At 45.1% G+C, this 20,076-nt stretch overlaps 1 protein-coding gene across 1 annotated transcript in view; it reads right to left on the reverse strand.

Moving 5' to 3' along the window:
- APPBP2 (amyloid beta precursor protein binding protein 2) overlaps positions 1-20,076 on the reverse strand; it is a 104,036-nt gene that overhangs the window by 47,646 nt on the left and 36,314 nt on the right. Inside the window, exon 3 of the mRNA XM_073615248.1 lies at positions 14,196-14,347. Coding sequence (XP_073471349.1) covers positions 14,196-14,347 — 152 coding nt within the window. The remainder of the gene's footprint in view (positions 1-14,195; positions 14,348-20,076) is intronic.

Genomic DNA, 20,076 nt, shown 5'->3' on the forward strand with positions numbered 1-20,076 from the left:
ATGCAGTATGCTATAAAAAAAATACTGGAGCAACATTTGCATTCATCAGCCAGGAAGCCGTGCATGGGACTTACTTGGACATTCCAACATGACAATGATCCAAAACACAAAGCCAAGTTGACCTGTCATTGGCTACAGCAGAATGAAGAGAAGGTTCTGGAGTGGCCATGTCAGTCTCCTGGCGTCAATATCATTGAGCCACTCTGGGGAGATCTCAAAACGTGCAGTTCATGCAAGACAGCTCAAGAATTTACAGGAACTGGAGGCTTTTTGCCAAGAGGAATGGGCAGCTTTACCATCTGAAAAGATAAAGAGCCTCATCCACAAAAGACTTCAAGCTGTCATTGATGCTAAAGGGGGCAGTATATGGTATTAAGAACTGGCATATGTAAACTTTTGATCAGGGTCATTTGGGTTGTTTCTGCTGTCATTAGGATTTAAAAAGAGTAAACATGATTGATAATAAATGGCTTTAGCCAAACATTAACCATGAGTGAAAGAAAAGTTTGTTATCATTCCAGTGTCTCTGAAAAATGGCCAAGAAAACCGATGGTTACCGTATATACTCGAGTATAAGTCGAAATTTTCAACCTTTTTTGGGCTGAAAGTGCCCCCCTCGACTTATACTCGAGTCACCGCTGTCTGCATGATCAGCGTGTCATGCAGGCAGATGGCGGCCAGCGTGTGATAATACCGTTCAGAGGTTATTCCAGCTTTCAAAAGCCGCACCTCCTGCTTGTCTGTGATAGGCTGAACACTCCATTTCCCAGCAGTCAGTGTACAGCCTATCACGGACATTCTCTCATCCTCGTCCGTGGTATGAGAATGAGAGAATGTCCGTGATAGGCTAACTGCTGAGTGTTCTGCCGAACACAGACGAGGAGGCGGCGCGGCTTTTGAACAGTGGAATGGCCGCCGAAGTGTATTATCACACGCTGATCGGAGGATGGACATCGCCACAGGCACAGGACACATGCAGCTGCTGATGGGCATTGTTGACCCTCTTTTTCCACTTACAGTAGCTGCTGCATTTCTCACCCTCGTCTTATACTCGGGTCAATAAGTTTTTCCCAGTTTTCTGTGGTAAATTAGGGGCCTCGACTTATACTCGGATCGGCTTATACTCGAGTATATACGGTACTTACCGGTAACGGTATTTCTTCAAACCTTCCAGGATGGCAACACATGAGAGACAATAGGCAACTCCCTACAGGAAACACAATCAGTTCACAGCTGTTAAAAGGCCCCACTTTCCCCCTTGTCCCTCAGTTGTTGTAAAGTAATTCTCCAACCGATTCACAAGGGGTCTTTAGACACTTAGGCACTTACCACCTATTGTATACACTCTTTCCTCCACCCATAACAGTGCAGGAAGTAAGCCTGCCATCCTGGAAGGTTCGTAGAAATACCGTTATCGGCAAGTAACCATTGGTTTTCTCACCTCACCTTCCAGGATGGCAACACGAGAGGATTATCAAGTAATCCGCAGGCCTACCTTTGGGTGGGACTGCTGCCTGTAGCACCTTTCGACCGAAGACTAGGTCTTGCTGCAATAGGACCTCCATTCTGTAGTGCTTCAGGAAGATGTCTTGGCTGGACCAGGTGGATGCGTTACGAATTTGTTCCCAGGAGGAACTTGCTTTTTCGGCCCAAGAGGTTGCCAGAGCTTTGGGTGTGCTTTGAATTTTGCTGGTGCAGGGATACCTGAGCTTTCGTATGCTACAGAAATGTCTTGCCTTATCCACCTAGAGACTAAGGATTTTGAGGCCTGAAGTCCCTTCCTTGGTCAAAAAAAAAATAAAGGATTAGGAGGTGATTGGATCTCCTAAAATCCTTTACCCTTTCTAGATGAGGAGGCATTGCCTTACGTCTAAGCAATGGAATCTCTTTCCCCCCTCATTTTTAGGGTTGTCATAAAAAAAGGATGGTAGGTTTATTACCTGCATCCTATGAAAGGCTCATGACACCTTGGGCAGATATAAAGGACCTGGTCTGAGGGTGATCCTGCCTGGCAGGATCAACAAAAAAGTTCTTTAATGGAGAGACCCTGTAGATCTCCTACCCTTCCAGCTGTGGTAATTGCCAGCAGGAGGGCGAATTTTAAACTTAAGAAGAACCTCTTCTGTGGGTTCAATGGAGTGTCTATATAATGCCTCTAGAACCCTGATTAGGTCCCAAGGCGGAAAACCTATCTTTTGTGACCGGGGTAGCCCTATCTCTGGCCACCAAAAACCTTTTAACTAAGGGTTCCTTTGCTAACCTAGCACCAAGGAAAACAAAAGTGCGGCCACTTGTACCCCAAGAGTGTTCACTGCCACACCCTTCTCTACCCCATCCATAAGGAATTCTAGGATTATAGGGATTGAGGTAGAAACAACCTGTTTATTTACACCAGGTACAAAAAGTTTTCCATACTTTAAAGTATATCTCTTTCTGGTTACTGGTTTCCTGCTCAAGAGTAGGAATGGGCCGAACAAACAGCGCGCAAGTTCGGACCTGAAGAACGAACCCCATTAAAGTCAATGGGACCCAAACATCAAAAATCCAAAGTGCCCATTTTGAAGGCTTATATGCAAGTAATTTGGCATACAATGGTTATAGGGGTCCGGGTGCTGCCCTGGGGGACATGTATCAAAAAAAAAAAAGTTTGTGAAAAACGTTATTTTTAAACGAGCAGTGATTTTTTGATTTTTAAAGTGAAAGCATAAAAATGAAAAATAAATACTTTCCAATATAGTGCCTGGGGGGGGGGGTCCCCTTAGTCTACCTGTAAAGTGGCAGATCTGTACCAAGTCTAGAATCTGCTGCAGCAATAATTGCATTTATAAAGCAAAAAAAAAAAAAAAAAAAAATGAAATTTTCCTTGCAAGCTGCCTTTATTATGCTCAGCAACAGCTGGGGAGCCACTGTATATGATGAGGCCACAATGTAGTACACTGGGAACAAGATTAGAGATTTTTTGGATACATTCTGGTGTCACTTTGACTTTGTATAAGTAACTGGTGCTTAAAAAATGGTCTTTGGGTGTCGGTGGCGCCTTCCCACCGTAACCCTATATAGAGGTACTCTTGATGAAAGCAAGAATTGGCCTTGCTGTAAAAAACTGCAATGATATGCACCCGTCAAACAGGTGCAGAGAAAAAAAAAAATTGTCTTTGGGTGTTAATTGTGCCCATGAAACCTATACCAAAAACATTCTTCCAGATGAAAGGATTAAACACCCTCAAAGCTAGGCAGCCTCAAAGTCCTGCAGAAATTCCACATCCCAAAAAGACTTAATCAGTGACATCAGCATCAGGGGCTTCACAGCTGCTAATCCAGGACTGATTCATTTTTATAAAAGTCAAACGGTCCACGAAGTCTGTGGACAGACGCGTTCTATGATTAGTAACGAAAACTCCTGCAGCACTGAATGCCCGTTCTGAAAGCACGCTGGATGCAGGGCAGCCCAACAACTCAATAGCATACTGGGCAAGTTCTGGCCAGTGGTCTATTCTCATGACCCAGTAAGTCAGTGTATCGTCAGCTGGAAAGCTCTCCACCTCTGTTTTAGCCCCGGGGTAATCGTCCACCATGTGATGCAGATGCTGCCGATGGGATGTGGAAACTGACAGCCCTGGGCGGCAAGGACTAACAAAATTCCGAAATGCCTCACTTAGGCGGATGCCTTCTCCAACTCTCCTCTCTTGACTAGCAGAAGACTCAAAACAACATTTTCCACCACACTGTAACCTACTGGAGTCAGGAAAAATGTTCAATAAAATTCTCTTTAACGTGTTTTATCTTCTGCACTCTGTGGGGATGGGATAAGTTCTGAGACCTTCCCCTTATAAACGGTGGTCAAGGAGGGTTGCCAACCAGTAATCATCCTTCTCCTTTATGCCACGTATTCTTGGGTCCTTTCGTAGGCTTTGAAGCATGAGATTGCCCATACTCCTCAAATTTGCCGAGGCTTGAGAAGCAGACTCCTCTGGGTCACTCAGGATGACAGCATCTGGAACTTCCTCCTCCCAGCCACCTGCTACTCCCAAGGGTCAAGGGGGTGGAAAGGCATCGCTTACAGATTGACGCATGTCTTCCTCTTCTAAGCCTATGAAAGTGCCAGAATACTCCTCCTCATCCTCCTCCCCTCTCTCCTGTGTGTTCTGTGACATGGGAATGATGGGGTTTGGATAAAGTGGGCCTTGAGAGTAAAGAACGTCGTCCTCTTCCTCCTGCTGCTCTGCCTCCAGTGCCCTATCCATAATGCCACGCAGAGTCTGCTCCAGCATGAACACAACAGGGATTGTGTTACTGATGCATGCACTGTCGCTGCTCACAATCCTTGTGGCCTCCTTAAATGGTGACAGTGCATGCATCCTTAATGATCAGCCATTGGCTTGGGGAAAAAAAGTTGAGGTGGCCTGAGCCTGTCGTCGTGCCGTACTGGCACAGGTACTCACTGACGGCCCTCTGCTGCATGTATAGCCACTGAAGCATTCCCAAAGTTGAGTTCCACCTGGTGGGCATGTCACAAATCAGGCGGTTTACAGGCAGGTGGAATTCCCGCTGAATTTCAGCCAACCGAGCACTGGCTGTGTATTTGACCGCCTGAAATGGCTACAGACTTGTCTGGCCTGCTTTAGTACATCTTGCAACCCTGGGTACGTACTTAGGAAACGCTGCACCACCAAACTGAGGACATGTGCAAGGCATGGCACATGTGCCAACTTTTCCAGTCTAGGGGCGGACAGGAGGTTTGAGCCATTACCGGACACCACCATTCCTGGCTTTAGCTGGCGTGGTGTGAACCACCTCTGGGCCTGTCCCTGCAGAGCTGCAAAAATCTCTGCTCTGGTGTGCTTCCTGTCCCCTAAAAACACACCAGCATGGCACCTTTTAGCCTACTACAATACACCAAACGTACACTGACACATAGAACTATATGGCGTTAAACTGGCAGTAACGCACACAGAAGTAAAATGGCGTTAAACTAGCATTAACGCACATCTGACACTGACACCATCTGAACTGTCCCTACTCTAGCTATACACAAATGTAAAGATTACCGACACGGTCTCACTACACTACAATGAAACTATCTGAGCTGTCCCTACTCTAGCTGCACACTATTCAAAGCTGAATGATGGTCCTCCTCACTACACTCACACTATCCCTAGTTTGACACTAAATTAATATTGTACACTGACAATTGAAGCACAATAGCACACTAACTAATAGCACTGAACAGAGCCCTGTTCTCGCTGTCTCTCTATGCCAAAATCACACTGAAAATGGCTGCCATTGAAAGAATACTTTTATACTGTGGCGCGGGAATGAGCCATGATTGGATAAAGTCATGATGTCAGTGTCCAATCATGACTCTGACAGTGCTCTGTGCCCTGATTGGCTGAAGGTTTCACTGCTTCAGCCAATCAGGGCTTGCAATGCACTGTTCAGCGCCACAATGCATTGTGGTCGGTTCGGGGGCCGAACAAACGGTGGAACGACCCATTTGTTCGGCTGTTTGCCGAATGACCGAACAACAAAAGTTCAGCCCGAACTTATGCTTGGGTCGAACCGTGCACCCAACCCTACTCAAGAGGAGCATGTCTATCACTGTCTGAGCAACCTTTACCTCTGAGGATCTGGCGCTCACTAACCAGGCTGTCAGATAGAAGAACTCCGGTCTGGGGTGAAACACTGGACCCTGAGAGAGTAAGCCTGGAAGGTCCTGAAGCTTCCAGGGGGGCGCTACTGAAAGGAGCTTTCAAGGTTGCAAACCACACCCTCCTTGGCCACCATCGAGCAAATAGGAGGAAGCAGCCCGAGGACCGGCTGAGTTTTTGAGAGACTCGAGGAATCAGTGCCAGAGGAGGGAAGGCGTAGGCCAACTGGAAATTCCATTTCTGGGCAAGGGGATTCAGGCCCTCTGCTTCTTTCCTGAGCGAGGAAGAAGAAATTCTTTACCTGCCTGTTCTTGAAACTGGCAAAGAGCTCCATTTCTGGGCGGCCACATTTTTGGACTAATGCCTGGAGTACCTCCTCTTTGAAGGGGAATCTTCTCTTCCAAGTTTTAGGTTTGACCAGGCTCCTCTCAGGAGACTGCCATTCCTTAAGCACTAAATTTAGGGACATGCAATTAGCAGACCTCCAGCTGTTGCAGAACTACAAATTCCATGAGACAAAGCAAGACTGACAGTAACAAGCATGACACCCAGAAGCAGTGGCATGATGGGACTTGTAGTTTTGCAACAGCTGGAGGTCCGCCAATTGCATATCCCTGCACTAAATCCTTCAGGGACTGGTGTACGGGGAACACCCTTGACTGGTTTTTAACCAACCCCCTATACATCTCATGCCGAGGTTTCCTTATTTGGTTTAGTGATCTCTTCAGTGGCATAAATCGCTCGAAGGAGTCCCTCCAAGTCCTCTAGACCAAACAGATGTCCGTTTAGTTTGACGCCTTCAACGTCACTATCCAGCCCTATATCAGTCTCCTCCTCTGAACTAGGCTTAGATTTTGCCTGGCATTCTGCTTCTTCTATCTCATCCTCTTCCCTAGCCTGAGCTGGGGGAAGGCCTCGAGAGTTAGGTAAAAAAGCACTTGGCCCAGGTGTGGAGAGAACGCTCTCCTTAGAGGGACCCTCTTTGGGGGGGGGGGGTGATCTCCTCTGCTTCTGCCACCCGGGGAATGGGTGCAGAGGTGCAAAAAATAGGATTTTTAAAACAGCTTACCTGTAAAATCCTTTTCTTGTTGTACATCATAGGACACAGAGCCTCAAGTAATTACTTGGTGGGTTATGGGCCTACCTTCAGGTGTTGACACTGGTATAACCAATACAGGAAATTGACTCCCCTATATAACCCCTCCTCCTTCCAGGAGTCCTCAGTTTTTGTAGCCAAGAAATATAAGTAATATACTCTCACCCCATAAAACAGAGGGGCGGGAGCTTTGTGTCCTATGATGTACTCCAAGAAAAGGATTTTACAGGTAAGCTATTTTAAAAATCCTAATTTTCTTTATCGTACATCATAGGACACAGAGCCTCAAGTAATTACTTGGTGGGATTTCCTATAGCAATGCTACTTGAGGGGAGGGAGACACAACCCGTAGGGCACCCCCAGACCTTAAGGAATTCTACTGCTGCTTGCAGCACACTGCACCCGAAGGCAATATCCTCATTCCATTTTACATCTACTTGATAAAATTTTGTAAATGTATGAACTGAAGACCAATTCGCGGCCTTGCAGATCTGAGACATGGAGGCCTGGTGACGCACTGCCCAAGAAGCACCAACCGCTCTGGTAGAGTGCGCCTTAACTTGAAAAGGGGGAATCTTTCCCTTTAAATCATAAGTTCGAATTATAACTTTCCAAATCCACTTAGCCACAGTGGATTTTGAAGCCGCCTGTCCTTTTTTAGGACCCTCTGGCAGAATAAATAAGACATTAGTCTTACGAATCTGAGCAGTTTTCTTTAAATACATCTTCACTGCTCTCACCACATCAAGACAATGTAGTGACTTTTCTTCCTTGGAACGTGGTTTTGGAAAAACGATGGCAGGACAGTATCTTCATTCAGATGAAAGCCTGAAACCACTTTTGGCAAAAAGCCTGGACGAGGGTGTACCACCATTCTGTCCTCATGAATAATCAAATATGGCTCTTTACAGGAAAGAGCAGCCAATTCTGAAACCCTCCTTGCTGAGGATATAGCAACCAAATATATCAGCTTCCTAGGCAGAAGGGCTAAGAGAACATGCTGTAATTGTTCGAATGGCGGTTTTTGTAACACTGACAAAACTAAATTCAAGTCCCAAGGGCTTAAGGGTGATTTAACTGGCGGATTAATCCGCATCACTCCTTGCATGAAACGCCGGACTAAAGAATGCGTAGCAAGTGATCTTTGAAATAAAAATTGATAGGGCCAACTTCATCTCTACGCCTACTGGTAGAAAGGCAAGAATTCTGCCTCTAATATATCTCCGAGGGTGCCAACCCTTGGATTCATACCAGGAAACATAAGCTTTCCAGACTCTATAATATATATAGCTCTAGAAGTTGGCTTCCTAGCATTAAAGTAGAAATAACTGCCCTGGAAAGCCCACCTCTTTTCAGAATGTGGGTCTCAATAGCCAGGCCATTAAATGTAGCATGGAATATCGGCCCCTGTGAGAGCAGGTCTGGCCTTAGTGGAAGGGACCACAGATCCTCCACTGCCATCTTTACGACCCCTGCATACCATGACCTTCTGGGCCATGCTGGTGCTGCCAGAATTACCGGTTTTCTTTCCAGCTTGATCCTGCAAAGAAGTCGAGGCAGTAACTGAATAGGGGGAAATGCATAGATCAGTAAAAGCTGATCCCACAGTATCACCAACGCATCTGTTCTGCATGCAAATGGATCCTTTGTTGTGGACACAAATATGACTAACTTTGTTGCGCTGGATGCTAGAAGATCTACATCCGGAGTCTCCCATCCTTGACAAACAGCCAGAAACATGTCGGGGTGAATAGACCATTCCCCTGGGAATAATCTACTGGCGGCACATGTAGTGTGCGTGTCAATTCTCTATTCCCGGAATGAAGACTGCTGATGGGACGGAATATTGGTCTATTAGCAATAGATCGTCTAGACATGCCAAGACTGTTTAAGCCCTGTGCCCTTGACCTGGCTACAGGATTACCCTCAGGTAATCAGGAAGAAAGGCAAACCGAGTACTCCTCTGCAGAGGAGACAACTAGAGTTGAACTTTTTTCGCAATCTGAGAAATTGCTGGAACAAAGCTCTTACAAGGAGAAAAACTTTTGCACTTTTGTGAACACTCGAGGTGCTGTAGCTAGCCCAAAGAGCAAGGCTATAAACTGAAATGCTGCTGTTCTACTTCGAACCGAAGAAACCTTTGGTGAGCGGGAAATATATGGACATGCAGATATGCATCTGATGCCGATAGGCGCCAGAAGTTTTCCTCCTTGCAGGATAGAAACTACTGACTTGATCGACTGCATAGAAAGAAGCGGATCTTCAGGAACTGATTTAGATTCTTTTAGATCTAGAATGGATCTGTAGAATTTCTGCGTGGCTCTGTACATGTACAGGAAACGCATGAAAAAGGCAGTGAAGGTTCCAAGGAACCTAAGAAAAAAATAGAACTATCAGCTGACTCGAGGTAGCTTGAAAGAGGCACAAATCATCTCTGTAAGAGCTTTGTACCAGCAATTTCTCAGACTGCGAAAAAAGTTCAACTCTAGTTGTCTCCTCTGCAGGGGAGTACTCGGTTTGCCTTTCTTCCCAATTACCTGAGGGTAATCCATCTTCTACCCACTGTTCCCTTGATAAGGGATCTCAGGTGGGGGAGGGGGATCCAACATGCTTCCCATCCTTGGATAGAGGATGCGATTAAAGTCGCTAATTTTCCTTCTAGGCCCTGCAGGGCGGAGGAAAAACGCATTTTCAATCATGTATACAGGGGCTGAATATTTTCTCCTCTTAGGCTCAGTTTCCACTATTGCAACCCCAAAGTTGTGTGATTTTACCGTGATCTTTTGCCACCGAGAATATGTCGGGGCGCGATTTTGATGCGACAGGAAACAACGCCTGTGTATTCTTGAGGTCTATGGACCTCAAGTCACATCAAAGTGGTACCAAAGTAGTGCAGAGACTACCTTGAAGTCGCACAGATCTAAACAGTACTCCTTGGAAATCATGCCCTAGCGTCTGACGGTGGAGGCAGTGACCGCTGCCTAGAGGCAGCTGCCCCTGCGCAGGGGAAGGAATCCGTTTAAGTGACTTGTCCAAGGTCACAAGGAGCCAACGTGAGGATGAGGTCCCATGTCTTTCAGGAAGCCTCCCATGGCTATGCTGGCCGTCAGAGTAGTTAACCTGTGAGGAGTGGCTCCTTCACTAGTTAATGCCGGCATGTGGATCTGAACCCATGTTTGTCAGGAAGTCTCCCATGGCTGCACTGGCCGTCAGAGTACTTAACCTGTGAGCTGTTGTGGCTTCACTTTAAATAAAAAAGGACATTTATACCTTCTTTTGGACAAAAGAGCTTAACTGCTAGAAATCATTTGAATGTATTTCACCAAACCTTCCCCAATGAAAAGGGAAACTAGTAAGACACCCTTTCTTGCAAGACGCTTCGGCTGACCAACCCTTTTAACCACAGGGTCCTAAGCATGCGTTTTAGCATAAGCGCAAGGCGAGACGCCTGGTGGATAGGGTCTTTTATGGCACCTATGGCAAAACATAACGCCATTGGTAGGAGGATTTTAACCAAAAAAATTCTGAATTCCTTATTTGTTGGATGCTTAAGCAATTATGCATCTTTATTGATGCTGGAAATCGCAGCATCTACTGCTGGTACTTTCCAACCTTTGTGAATTTTTCCTCCATGATAGAGAACTGAGAAACTCTTTGGAGGGAAAAAATGCTTATCCAGATGATCCCATTAAAAAATAAATAAGCGCTGTAAAAAAGTTTTTTTTTTTTTTTTTTAAACCAAAGAAGGGACCTGGACTTTCAGCTTACTCTGTTAGGAGTAGTATAAAAAGTGGAATGAACCATCTCTGTAAGAGTTTGTACCATCAATCTGTCAGATGGTGAGGTTGCATAAGGTTCATCAACTGTTGTTTCCTCCGCAGAGGAAAATTTGGCTTGTTTTTCCCCGTAATCACCTGAGGATAACACCTCATCCTGTGCCCACTGTTCCCTTGGAAAAAGGGGGTTTGAGGTGGGGGAGGGGGATCTAGCATGCTTCCTATCCTCTTGGATGGAGAATGCGATTAAAGCCGCTAATCTGCCTTCTAAGCCCAACAAGGCAGAGGAGAATGCATCTTCAGTCACATACACAGGGGCTGAAGTGTGAGAAGCAGCTGCACCACCAATTGCTTCCAAAGACTCACCCTGGCTTGCCAAGTCCAGTATCTCCGGAGAGGGTGACAGTGTGGAGGCATGACTGGAGTTCCCAGCGCCCGGGGTGGAATCCTTGGTGGTACACTGGAAATCAAATGTGCTAAGCACAACAGCAGAGGCACTTTAACAAATTATGGTATTTGCTGAACAATAGTTCTAGCAAAAGAAAATATCACCGTAAGGATCAGCCTTTGATGCCGAGTACCATAATATTTCCTGTGCTAGAAATGCCTGTTTACACACCTTTACATGCCCAGCGCTCCTGTGTCTTAGTGTGACAGACTTCTGTCTTCAGCATATGAACTGAGAGAGTCTGTGTTAAACCTCAGGGGAGAACTTGATTACACACAAGTGTCAGCTGTTACCGCACCTCTCCAGGAGGAGAGAGGAGAGGGAAGGGGGAGGGGAATTTTTATCAGCAGTGTTTGTTAGGCTCCTAGTTTTAGGCCCCTTTCACAGGGACGGACCGTCTATCCGTTTTTCTTCCATCCGTTGACGGACGACAATGCATTCCTATGGGCAAACGGATAACCATCCGTTAACCTCCGCTTTTATCTTTTTTTTTTTTTTTTTTAATGTACAAGGCTACGTCCAGATCTGTCAAAACGGATAATAACTGACAATGTCCGTCAACATCCGATCAGTTAAGATCTGTTTTGAAGAAATAATTCAAAGTTCATACTTTGACAAATGAAAAAACAAAGTGAAAAAAAACTTTATTTTAAAAGAGTTATTCAGAATAAAACTAAAACGGTTTTGAACATATCATGTGCTTTTGTGTCTTTTTATGCTATCAAAACACAAGGAAATAACCAAATTAATACATTTAAATTTTTCACTGCATTATTTATAATATATATAATAAAGAAGTCTTCCTGATGGAGATAGAAAGTAGTCTGTAAATTGTTCATGCATGGCAATGTAGGATGGGAGGAGCAATGCTTTCTGGGTAATTTCCCTAAAGGCACAGAAACTGCTGTAAATTGATGAAAACGGATGAAAAAACGGATGTAAAACGTGTACATTAACGGATGAAAACGGATATTAACGGAACGGAAGACGGATGAAAATAGATGAAGCAACGGATAAGAACTGATATGTTTTTAACGTGGCTAAAACTGATGGTGTCCGTGTGAAAGGGGCCTTACAGGTAGACTTCCCTTTATACAAAAATAAGCAAATGGCTGGTTTTGTATGTTCATAAACTACTGAAGTAACCCCTTTAGATCCCTCAGAAGAGGAACACCACCTGTTCAATTAAGAACTCCTCTCTGGCTGCAGGGCCCACACCCCGCTGCTATAGCCAGACACAGAGCTGCTGAAAAAGGCATCGTACTAGGTAAGTGTAATATACTCCCTCTAGAGGAGACATTTTAAAGGCATACAGTTATACATACACACATTATATATATGTATTTGGGTGGACTTTTTACAGTTCCTAGGCTTCTCCCCTTACCTTATCCTCGCTGCAGGATACTGTTGATTTAACAGACAGATCCAACTTTCACCCATCACGGCGGGCAGCATAGTTAAACCTTCAAAGACTGGGGACCTTTTTAATAGGGGTTCCACTCTTTTGGACCTGTATAGCACCCCTCAGGAACAACTTTAGGTAATATGAAAAACCAAAAAGAGTCCTGGTTCCTAGGGTCCAGCTCTCAAAGAGAAGCTTACAGGCAAAACCTTGTTCTTCAATGCGAGGCCCAGGTACCATTCTATGGCCTCAGGGGCGAGGATGGATCCGGTTGTGGAGGTTTTTTAAATCCAGCATGGATCCCTCACTTTAGCTCCTCAGAGCACATCTTCACTCGTGACCAACACCTTAGACACTGGCGAAAAAACTGAGGACCCCTGGAAGGAGGAGGGATTATATAGGGGAGTCAACTTCCTGTATTAGTTATACCAGTGTCAACACCTGAAGGTAGGCCCATAACCCACCAAGTAATTACTTGAGGCTCTATGTCCTATGATGTACGATAAAGAAAGATTGCACAGTGGCCAGCATCTGTTTGAACAGATTTCAGAGAATCTTTAATTAGACCTGAGGCCTCTTTCCCAGCCAGTTTGTTAATACAAACGGTAACAAAATGGCTTGGTGTGAGAGTGAGAATCTTTCTCCACAGTTCCTGCACTTTTTACTGGCACTAGTGCTAGCGGATGTAGAAGGTGGTTTGTCAGGGACCTCCTGAGATTCGCCTGGGGAGTCTGCAAGAGAAGAGGAGATAAAAGGAAACATCACTCTTCGGGCCCTCTTTAGTGATGGCTGCAGGCTCCATTCCCCAGAGGTGAAAGCCTAAGGGTTTCTCAGGGACCACTAAAGGCTGGTGTTGCTCTGCATAACAAAACAAAACATTTTCTGGGCCCCAACTTGCTCTTCCCTGCAGCCACCTGTGCTGTCCATGAGGTGGGTAACAGCAGACTTTCTGCTCCTTGCAGCTTGCTGGGTCCTGAGAGAAGACAGGGAACCTCCAGCCTCCGCTGCCACATGGGTCTGGCATCTCCTCCATGCTCCATTACCCCTTCCTGGGTCATGCCCCCGCTCTTCCTGCCCTGACTGGAAGTCCCAGTTTCAGAGCGAGGCTTGGAGTGCACAAGGTCCTCCCCCTGGTGTCTTACTTCCTCTGGGCTCTAGGAAAATGGCATTCGCTGCACACAGGGGAGGAAAGGAGGAGACCCAAGCTGCAACGGCGGGGGAACCTTAGAAAACACCCAGACTGCCTGCACCACACCCTGGGGTAACCTGTGAGAAGCTTGAAGTGGCAGGTTAGTGTAGCCCTCACCGGCATTCCAGAACCTGGCTCACAGGGGTACCATCCGACTCTTTTTTTAGTCTTCTAGTCGGAGAAAAATAAACGTTTCCCTGTAGGAGAAACACAATCAATACTGAGGGACAAGGGGGAGGATGGGGCCTTTTAACAGCTGCAAACTGATTGGGTTTCATATAGGGAGGAGCCTATCATCTCATGTGTTGCCGTCCTGGAAGTTGGTGAGAAATCATAAATTCTGCCAGGGTATGTAAACTTATGAGCACAACTGTACCTGTATAGTGCTACGATTTTTACTGACGCTATTGTTGTCAGTATTAGGCTAATATGTCATTAGGTTTTATATGGCCTTTTCATGCTGATCCCATGTGCAATGATTCTTTTCCAACCCCCCCCCCCCCCCCTTTTTTTTTTTTTTATTGTCTTTGCTCTGAATATTGAGGACTTACAACATATTTCACATAAACCCTAAAGCAAAAATATAACATACTTTGCAATGTGCTTCACTCACTATAAAGATACAAGCCATCTTACCAAGAACAAAGCCGATCTGAATAGCCTTTTCTTTAACATGGGCATCAGACTCTGCAATGTAAGAACAACGTCTGCTAAAAGAATATGCCAAGACAGAGGCAACCTTTACTCCATGGTCCATTAAAGCTTGAAAACAGTGGTGCAGAAGATGTCTAAGAGATGAGAAGAAAAAAAATAATTTGATAAATAACTAAACATTGAGGAGTCTCTGAGCTCTGACTGGTCAGATTTATAACATGAAGCAACCATTTCAAGGTAGTTTCTAGCAACTATAAGATATGTTAAGAGATCTAGCAGCTAGCACATAACCATAACTCATGTGTGCATACATAAAGTTATAATAAACATTCTAATTAAAAATACATTTCCCTTCATAAAAAAAGTGCTCCAACGGTTATATGTAAGGTCACATATCAGGTGAGCACACATCTGATGGGGGAGCACAAGTATGAAGCACCCAAAACGTCTTTTCAGAGAAGCTTATGAATAGGAAGAAGCATGCAAGCACGGCACTACCATGGTTGGGACTGCACTTTCATGAACCATTATAAATTTTAATATTATTTTAATGATATTGGGTGGATTTTATTTACACAAATTTTAATTCCTAGTGGGCTTATGCACTTTGTCGACGTCACGACGCGGGGTGGAAACGAGGCTTGGCTCTATTTAATACAGGCAGCCTCTTATGAGATATTATGAGGATGAAGCTTGGATCCGTTTTTTCGGCCAGGTCTCCTCTGATTCTACTAACCGGAAGTGATGTAACTCAGTTACACTTTCGGTATCATGGCACTATAGTGGTGAAGGGGGGGGTCCGCACCCCAGATGACGGCTCTTTAGCAGAAACGCATTGGGTGGACCCTTCACAATTACCGCTACCTGATCTTTGTACTTTTGATGATCTAATATGTGAGTTTATTTTTGATATTTTAGTAAACCAGTGTTTACGTTATTACGCTATGTGAGTTCTTTCATCAATTTCTATGCTGTTGAGGATAACTGTGGATGCTAAACTGCCGCATTGGTTTGGAATCTATTGAGGATAACTGAGGAGATGCACCTTTCTGACCAGTTGGTCTCCAAGCCTTTTCTGACTTGGATGACATAAGTCTTCCCAAGTCAACAACTTCTGGTAAGCCCCTTAATATCTTCGGTGACGGCTCCTTCACCATCAATACCTCCCCTGCTTACTCTGGTTGCCTCTAAGCCTCTACACAGCTTCTTCATTTATCTGATACTCCAACCTGCGATTCAACATGGCCGTTTAAGGAGTTATACCCTTATGACCAGTTGGTCTCACAGCTTTTGCGACTTGGCCGGTATAAGTCGTCCCAAGTCATTTGCCTGCCTTTGGTAAGCCCCCTAAGACCCTGGGTGGTGGCTCTCACTCTTTTTACAATTTTCAACAATGTTGGTGGACTTTGACATTATGGTTCTCTGTGGTGTGAATTCCATTTAGAATTCTTTGGACTTTGTTTTTTTTTTTTTATTATTTATATATGAATCACTGTTCACATGTTTTGGTGTTTTTTCTTATAGTTCTGTACAATATATATATATATATATATATATATATATATATATATATATATATATATATATATATATATATATATATATATATATATATATATATATATATATATATATATATATATATATATATAATGATTCTCCTACCCTGGCCTTCTCCACGAGGCCAGGGTAGGAGGCTCTACTAGTTTCCATCGCAATAAGATTTCACGCCTAGCATAATATAATGCAAAGGTTAGGCACAATTTACTATACCCATCTCCCTCCACTTCCTCCAGATGACTGAGCAGTAGTATTTGGGGATCAACCGGTAAGTTTGAACCTATGACATTGCTCAATGTGGAGGCCAATGTTGACCAGAAGGGGCGAGGTTTGGGACAGGACCAGACCATGTTCCAGAAAGTGCCCACCTCCTGCCTGCATCTGACAGTTGGGATCTCTTTGATGGTAAATGCGCGCCAGTCTCTGCGGGGTGAAATACACTCTGTGTAGGAACTTAAATTGTATGAACCTATCTTTTGCAGCTATCATGGAGGGAATGTAGGAGATTAAACACTCCTTCCATTCCTCCTCGTCCAAAGAGGGAATATCAACCCTCCACTTTTCCCAGGTTTTAGTTATTTTGGCATCATACTCCAGTGTAAGATAAAGATATAGTGTTGAGAGAGGCTTCCCCATCACATTGGAAGTCAAGAGCCGTTCAATGGAATCCGGTTCCAGAATGAGGGGGGCAGGAAACAGCTTCAAAGGCGTGTTTCAGTTGCCAATACCTGAATTGGAAGGAGGGTGGGATAGCGAAGGATTGCCTCAGGGCTTGGAAAGTCATAAGTCTACCCTCCTTAACTATATGTTTTAATGTAAGAATTCCCTTTTTTGCCCAGAGCGAGGGGTCCAGTATGCTGTAAAAGTGGGGGAGCACAGGGTTACCCCATAGGGGCATGTGAGGTGAAAGGAGATTGGGCTTCCCATATATTTTCCTAGCCTCCTGCCAGACCCTCACGGTGGTTCGCATTAGAGTTGTCATGGACGAACTGGCTCTAAGTCCACGAAACGTAAGATTGCTCAGGGCCGCAAAGGTACCCAGAATGGCTGCTTCCAGAGTGACCACCGGATTCTGTGTGGGCTGGGAGAACCACCACCGAATCGTGACCAGAACAGCTGCCCAGTAGTAAATTGGAAAATTCGGTAGCGCCAGATTCCCCTCCCCCCCCCCCCCCCCCCCCGAAAGTGAGAGATATAAAATCTGCTTGGCCAACCTAGGGGGCCTCCCAGCCCAGACAAAGTGTATCAGCAGACTCTCCAGTCTTCGGAAGAAAGTCCTAGTGATGTGTATGGGTGTGTTACAGAAGAAGTAGAGAATTTTGGGAAGGAAGGTCATTTTTAGCAAATTGACTCTGCCAACAGGGGTCAATGGAAGGGAATGCCAAGCAGCACATCTAGCCGTAAGCTGTGTCATGAGTGGTCGCAAATTGTTATCCATATAGTCCTGGACTTTACCGCTAATTTTGATCCCCAGGTATTTGAAGTCATTTACCCATTTGAGCTGCGGGTGTGGCACCCTAGGGGTCGAGGGATGGAGCGGGAAAAGAACAGACTCCCAATTAATGCGAATCACCGGAGTACCCACCGAATCGGTTAATCAGATCCAGTGCAGTCTGCAAAGAGGACGCCGCATCTGCTAAGTAGAGCAGAGCATCGTCAGCATACAACGATAACTTCTCCTCAATTGGACCTACCTGGAGACCCCTCACACCAGGATCATCCCTCAGCAATATAGCCAGGGGCTCCATCGCCGGAGCAAATAGACCCGGGGACAGGGGACAACCCTGTTGCGTGCCACAAAACAATTGGAACTTCCCCGATAGGCATCCGTTGGTACGCATTCTAGCTGAGGGGCCATGGTATAGCATGCTGAGCCATTTTGTGAAACCCGGGCCAAACCCGAATCGCCAGAGCACTTCCCATAGGTAGCCCCACTCGACGGAGTCAAAAGCCTTCTCTGCGTCGAGTGAGGCCACCGTTCCTTTGGTCGCCTCATCTGCTCTGTCTATGCGAGTATAAAGGCGTCTGATATTAAATGTCAGTGCCTCTCCCGGGCATGAAGCCTGTTTGATCCCTGTGGATGAGGGCAGTAATGACCAAATTAAGCCTGTTGGCCAACACTTTCGCCAGTACCTTTGCATCCACGTTTAGAAGGGATATGGGGCGATACGAGGAGCACAACATGGGGTCTTTCCCCGGCTTAGGGATTACCACTATGATCGCTTCGCTTATTGTGTCCGGGAGTTTTTCAAGACGCATCGATGCAGAGAAGAGGCCCTGTAGTTTATCGACCAGTTCTGTTGCATGTTGTTTGTAAAACTCCACAGGGATGCCATCGGGTCCCGGTGTTTTCCCTGTCTGCATTGATTTAAGTGCCTGGAGTATCTCCAAGGATGTAATTGGGGCGTTGAGCTTGTCACGATACGTAGCTGTAAGGGTTGGGATATCAATGTCATCTAAGTATGCTACTAGATCTTCTCTTCTATAGTCTACCCTGGAGCTGCAGAGGGAGTCGTAGAATTACGCAAAACAACCATTTATCCCTTCCGGTGTATGGATCAGCTGTCCCGAGAGGTCCCCAATATGTGAGATGCTCATCCCTCCCGCCTGTTCCCTGGAGAGCCAGGCCAACAAACGGCCTGACCTCTCTCCCTGCTCAAAAATCCGCTGGGACTGAGCCATTTTCTTCTGGGTGAGAAAGGTACGGAGACGAACCACCTCCTTCGTCATAAGTTGTAGATGCGAATAGTGCACAGGGTCTCGCGTACAAACAAAAAGAGCCTCCGCACTACCCGCATCCCTCTCAGCCTTAATCAAGTCCGTCCTACGCTCTCGGCGGACTCTAGCAATGATGGTCCGGTACTGTCCCCGCATTGTGGCCTTAAAGGCATCCCAGTCAATCAACTTTTAGGTCACATCCTGACTGATGGCAGCCCATTCTTGCATAATTAATGCTTGGAGTTTTTTTTGAATATGTGGGGTATTTGTTCCCCCACCTCGAGGATTGACCACAAGCTCTCAATGGGATTAAAATCTGGAAAGTTTTGGGCCATAGACTCAAAATTTTGAAGTTTTGTTCCAAGCCACATGGATAGCACTTTTGCCTTATGGCAAGGTGCTCCATGATGCTTGAAAAGGGCATTATTCATCACCAAACTGTTATTGGATGGTTGGGAGAAGTTGCTCTCGAAGGATGTTTTTGTAACATTCTTTATTTACGGCTATGTTCTTAGGCAAAATTGTGAGTGAGCCCAATCTGAACTTACTCAAGATCAAAAATGCACGGGGAGCCATTTTTCAAAGTGAATTCTTAACAAAATAAAGCGTAGTGACACGAAAGGGTGGATGAGTTTGCTATAAATAATAAAAACAAATGAAAAATTAGCATCATCTTTAGTTGGTGGTGCTTCTAAACAGTTGAGTTCTGCTTTAAGACCTCATGAACCACATGAAACGAAAAAAATTATGCAATAGCGTAAGAAGCGCATATCCTCTTTCAACACCATACTCCTGAGACGCACCATCCTATATTTGGGAGGGGAATGCTTTAGAGCAAGTCTAGCACTAAATCTACAGGGGCTAAACCTGGAGTGGCCAACCAACTTCCCCACACCGTCTCATATTTAGAAGTACTTCCTCTATGCAAACAATTATTCATAGCAAGCATGAATAATAAACAATTTTTAGGTCCCAGAGGGATGGTAAAACTTGAAAGGAATTATTAAATGGTATGAATCATGGAACCTCAGTAGTGGTGAAGTTTTGGGCATCTCCATATCAAATGGATTAGGTCCCCTGTATCCTTTTACACCAGGCAGAGGATCTGGACTTAATTGTCATGAAATATTTAATACGATTAAAAACTGCACAGCTCATCACCTACCACTATGTGACAGTACTAGGGCTTGATAACTAGCGGTCATACAAATTCTATGCCTATCTGAGTTGCAGGTGAAGTATCGTATGTTTTGTTATTCCCAGACAATCCAAAATTTTTAGAGAGTGGCAATGATGGCCACTGGAAAGGCAATCAAAGTGATATACACACACACACACACACACACACACACACACACACACACACACTTCAGGGCACTTGGGTTAGGGTGGGTGATAAGGTTGGATTTTTTTTTTTCTCATAAGTTTGTTTTAGAAGAGGTTTCCTAATTTTATCTTTATTAAACATATAAAAAACATGTGCTAAGAAATTTCACAAAATGTGGGACATATGGATGGAATCCCCGTCTACAAATGTAGACACTTTAGTGGACTAGTAAATATCCCGCACAATAATTCACCCATT

The sequence above is a fragment of the Aquarana catesbeiana genome, linkage group LG02 (genome assembly GCF_042186555.1).
Source record: "Aquarana catesbeiana isolate 2022-GZ linkage group LG02, ASM4218655v1, whole genome shotgun sequence".
In the NCBI taxonomy this organism is placed as follows: domain Eukaryota; kingdom Metazoa; phylum Chordata; class Amphibia; order Anura; family Ranidae; genus Aquarana; species Aquarana catesbeiana.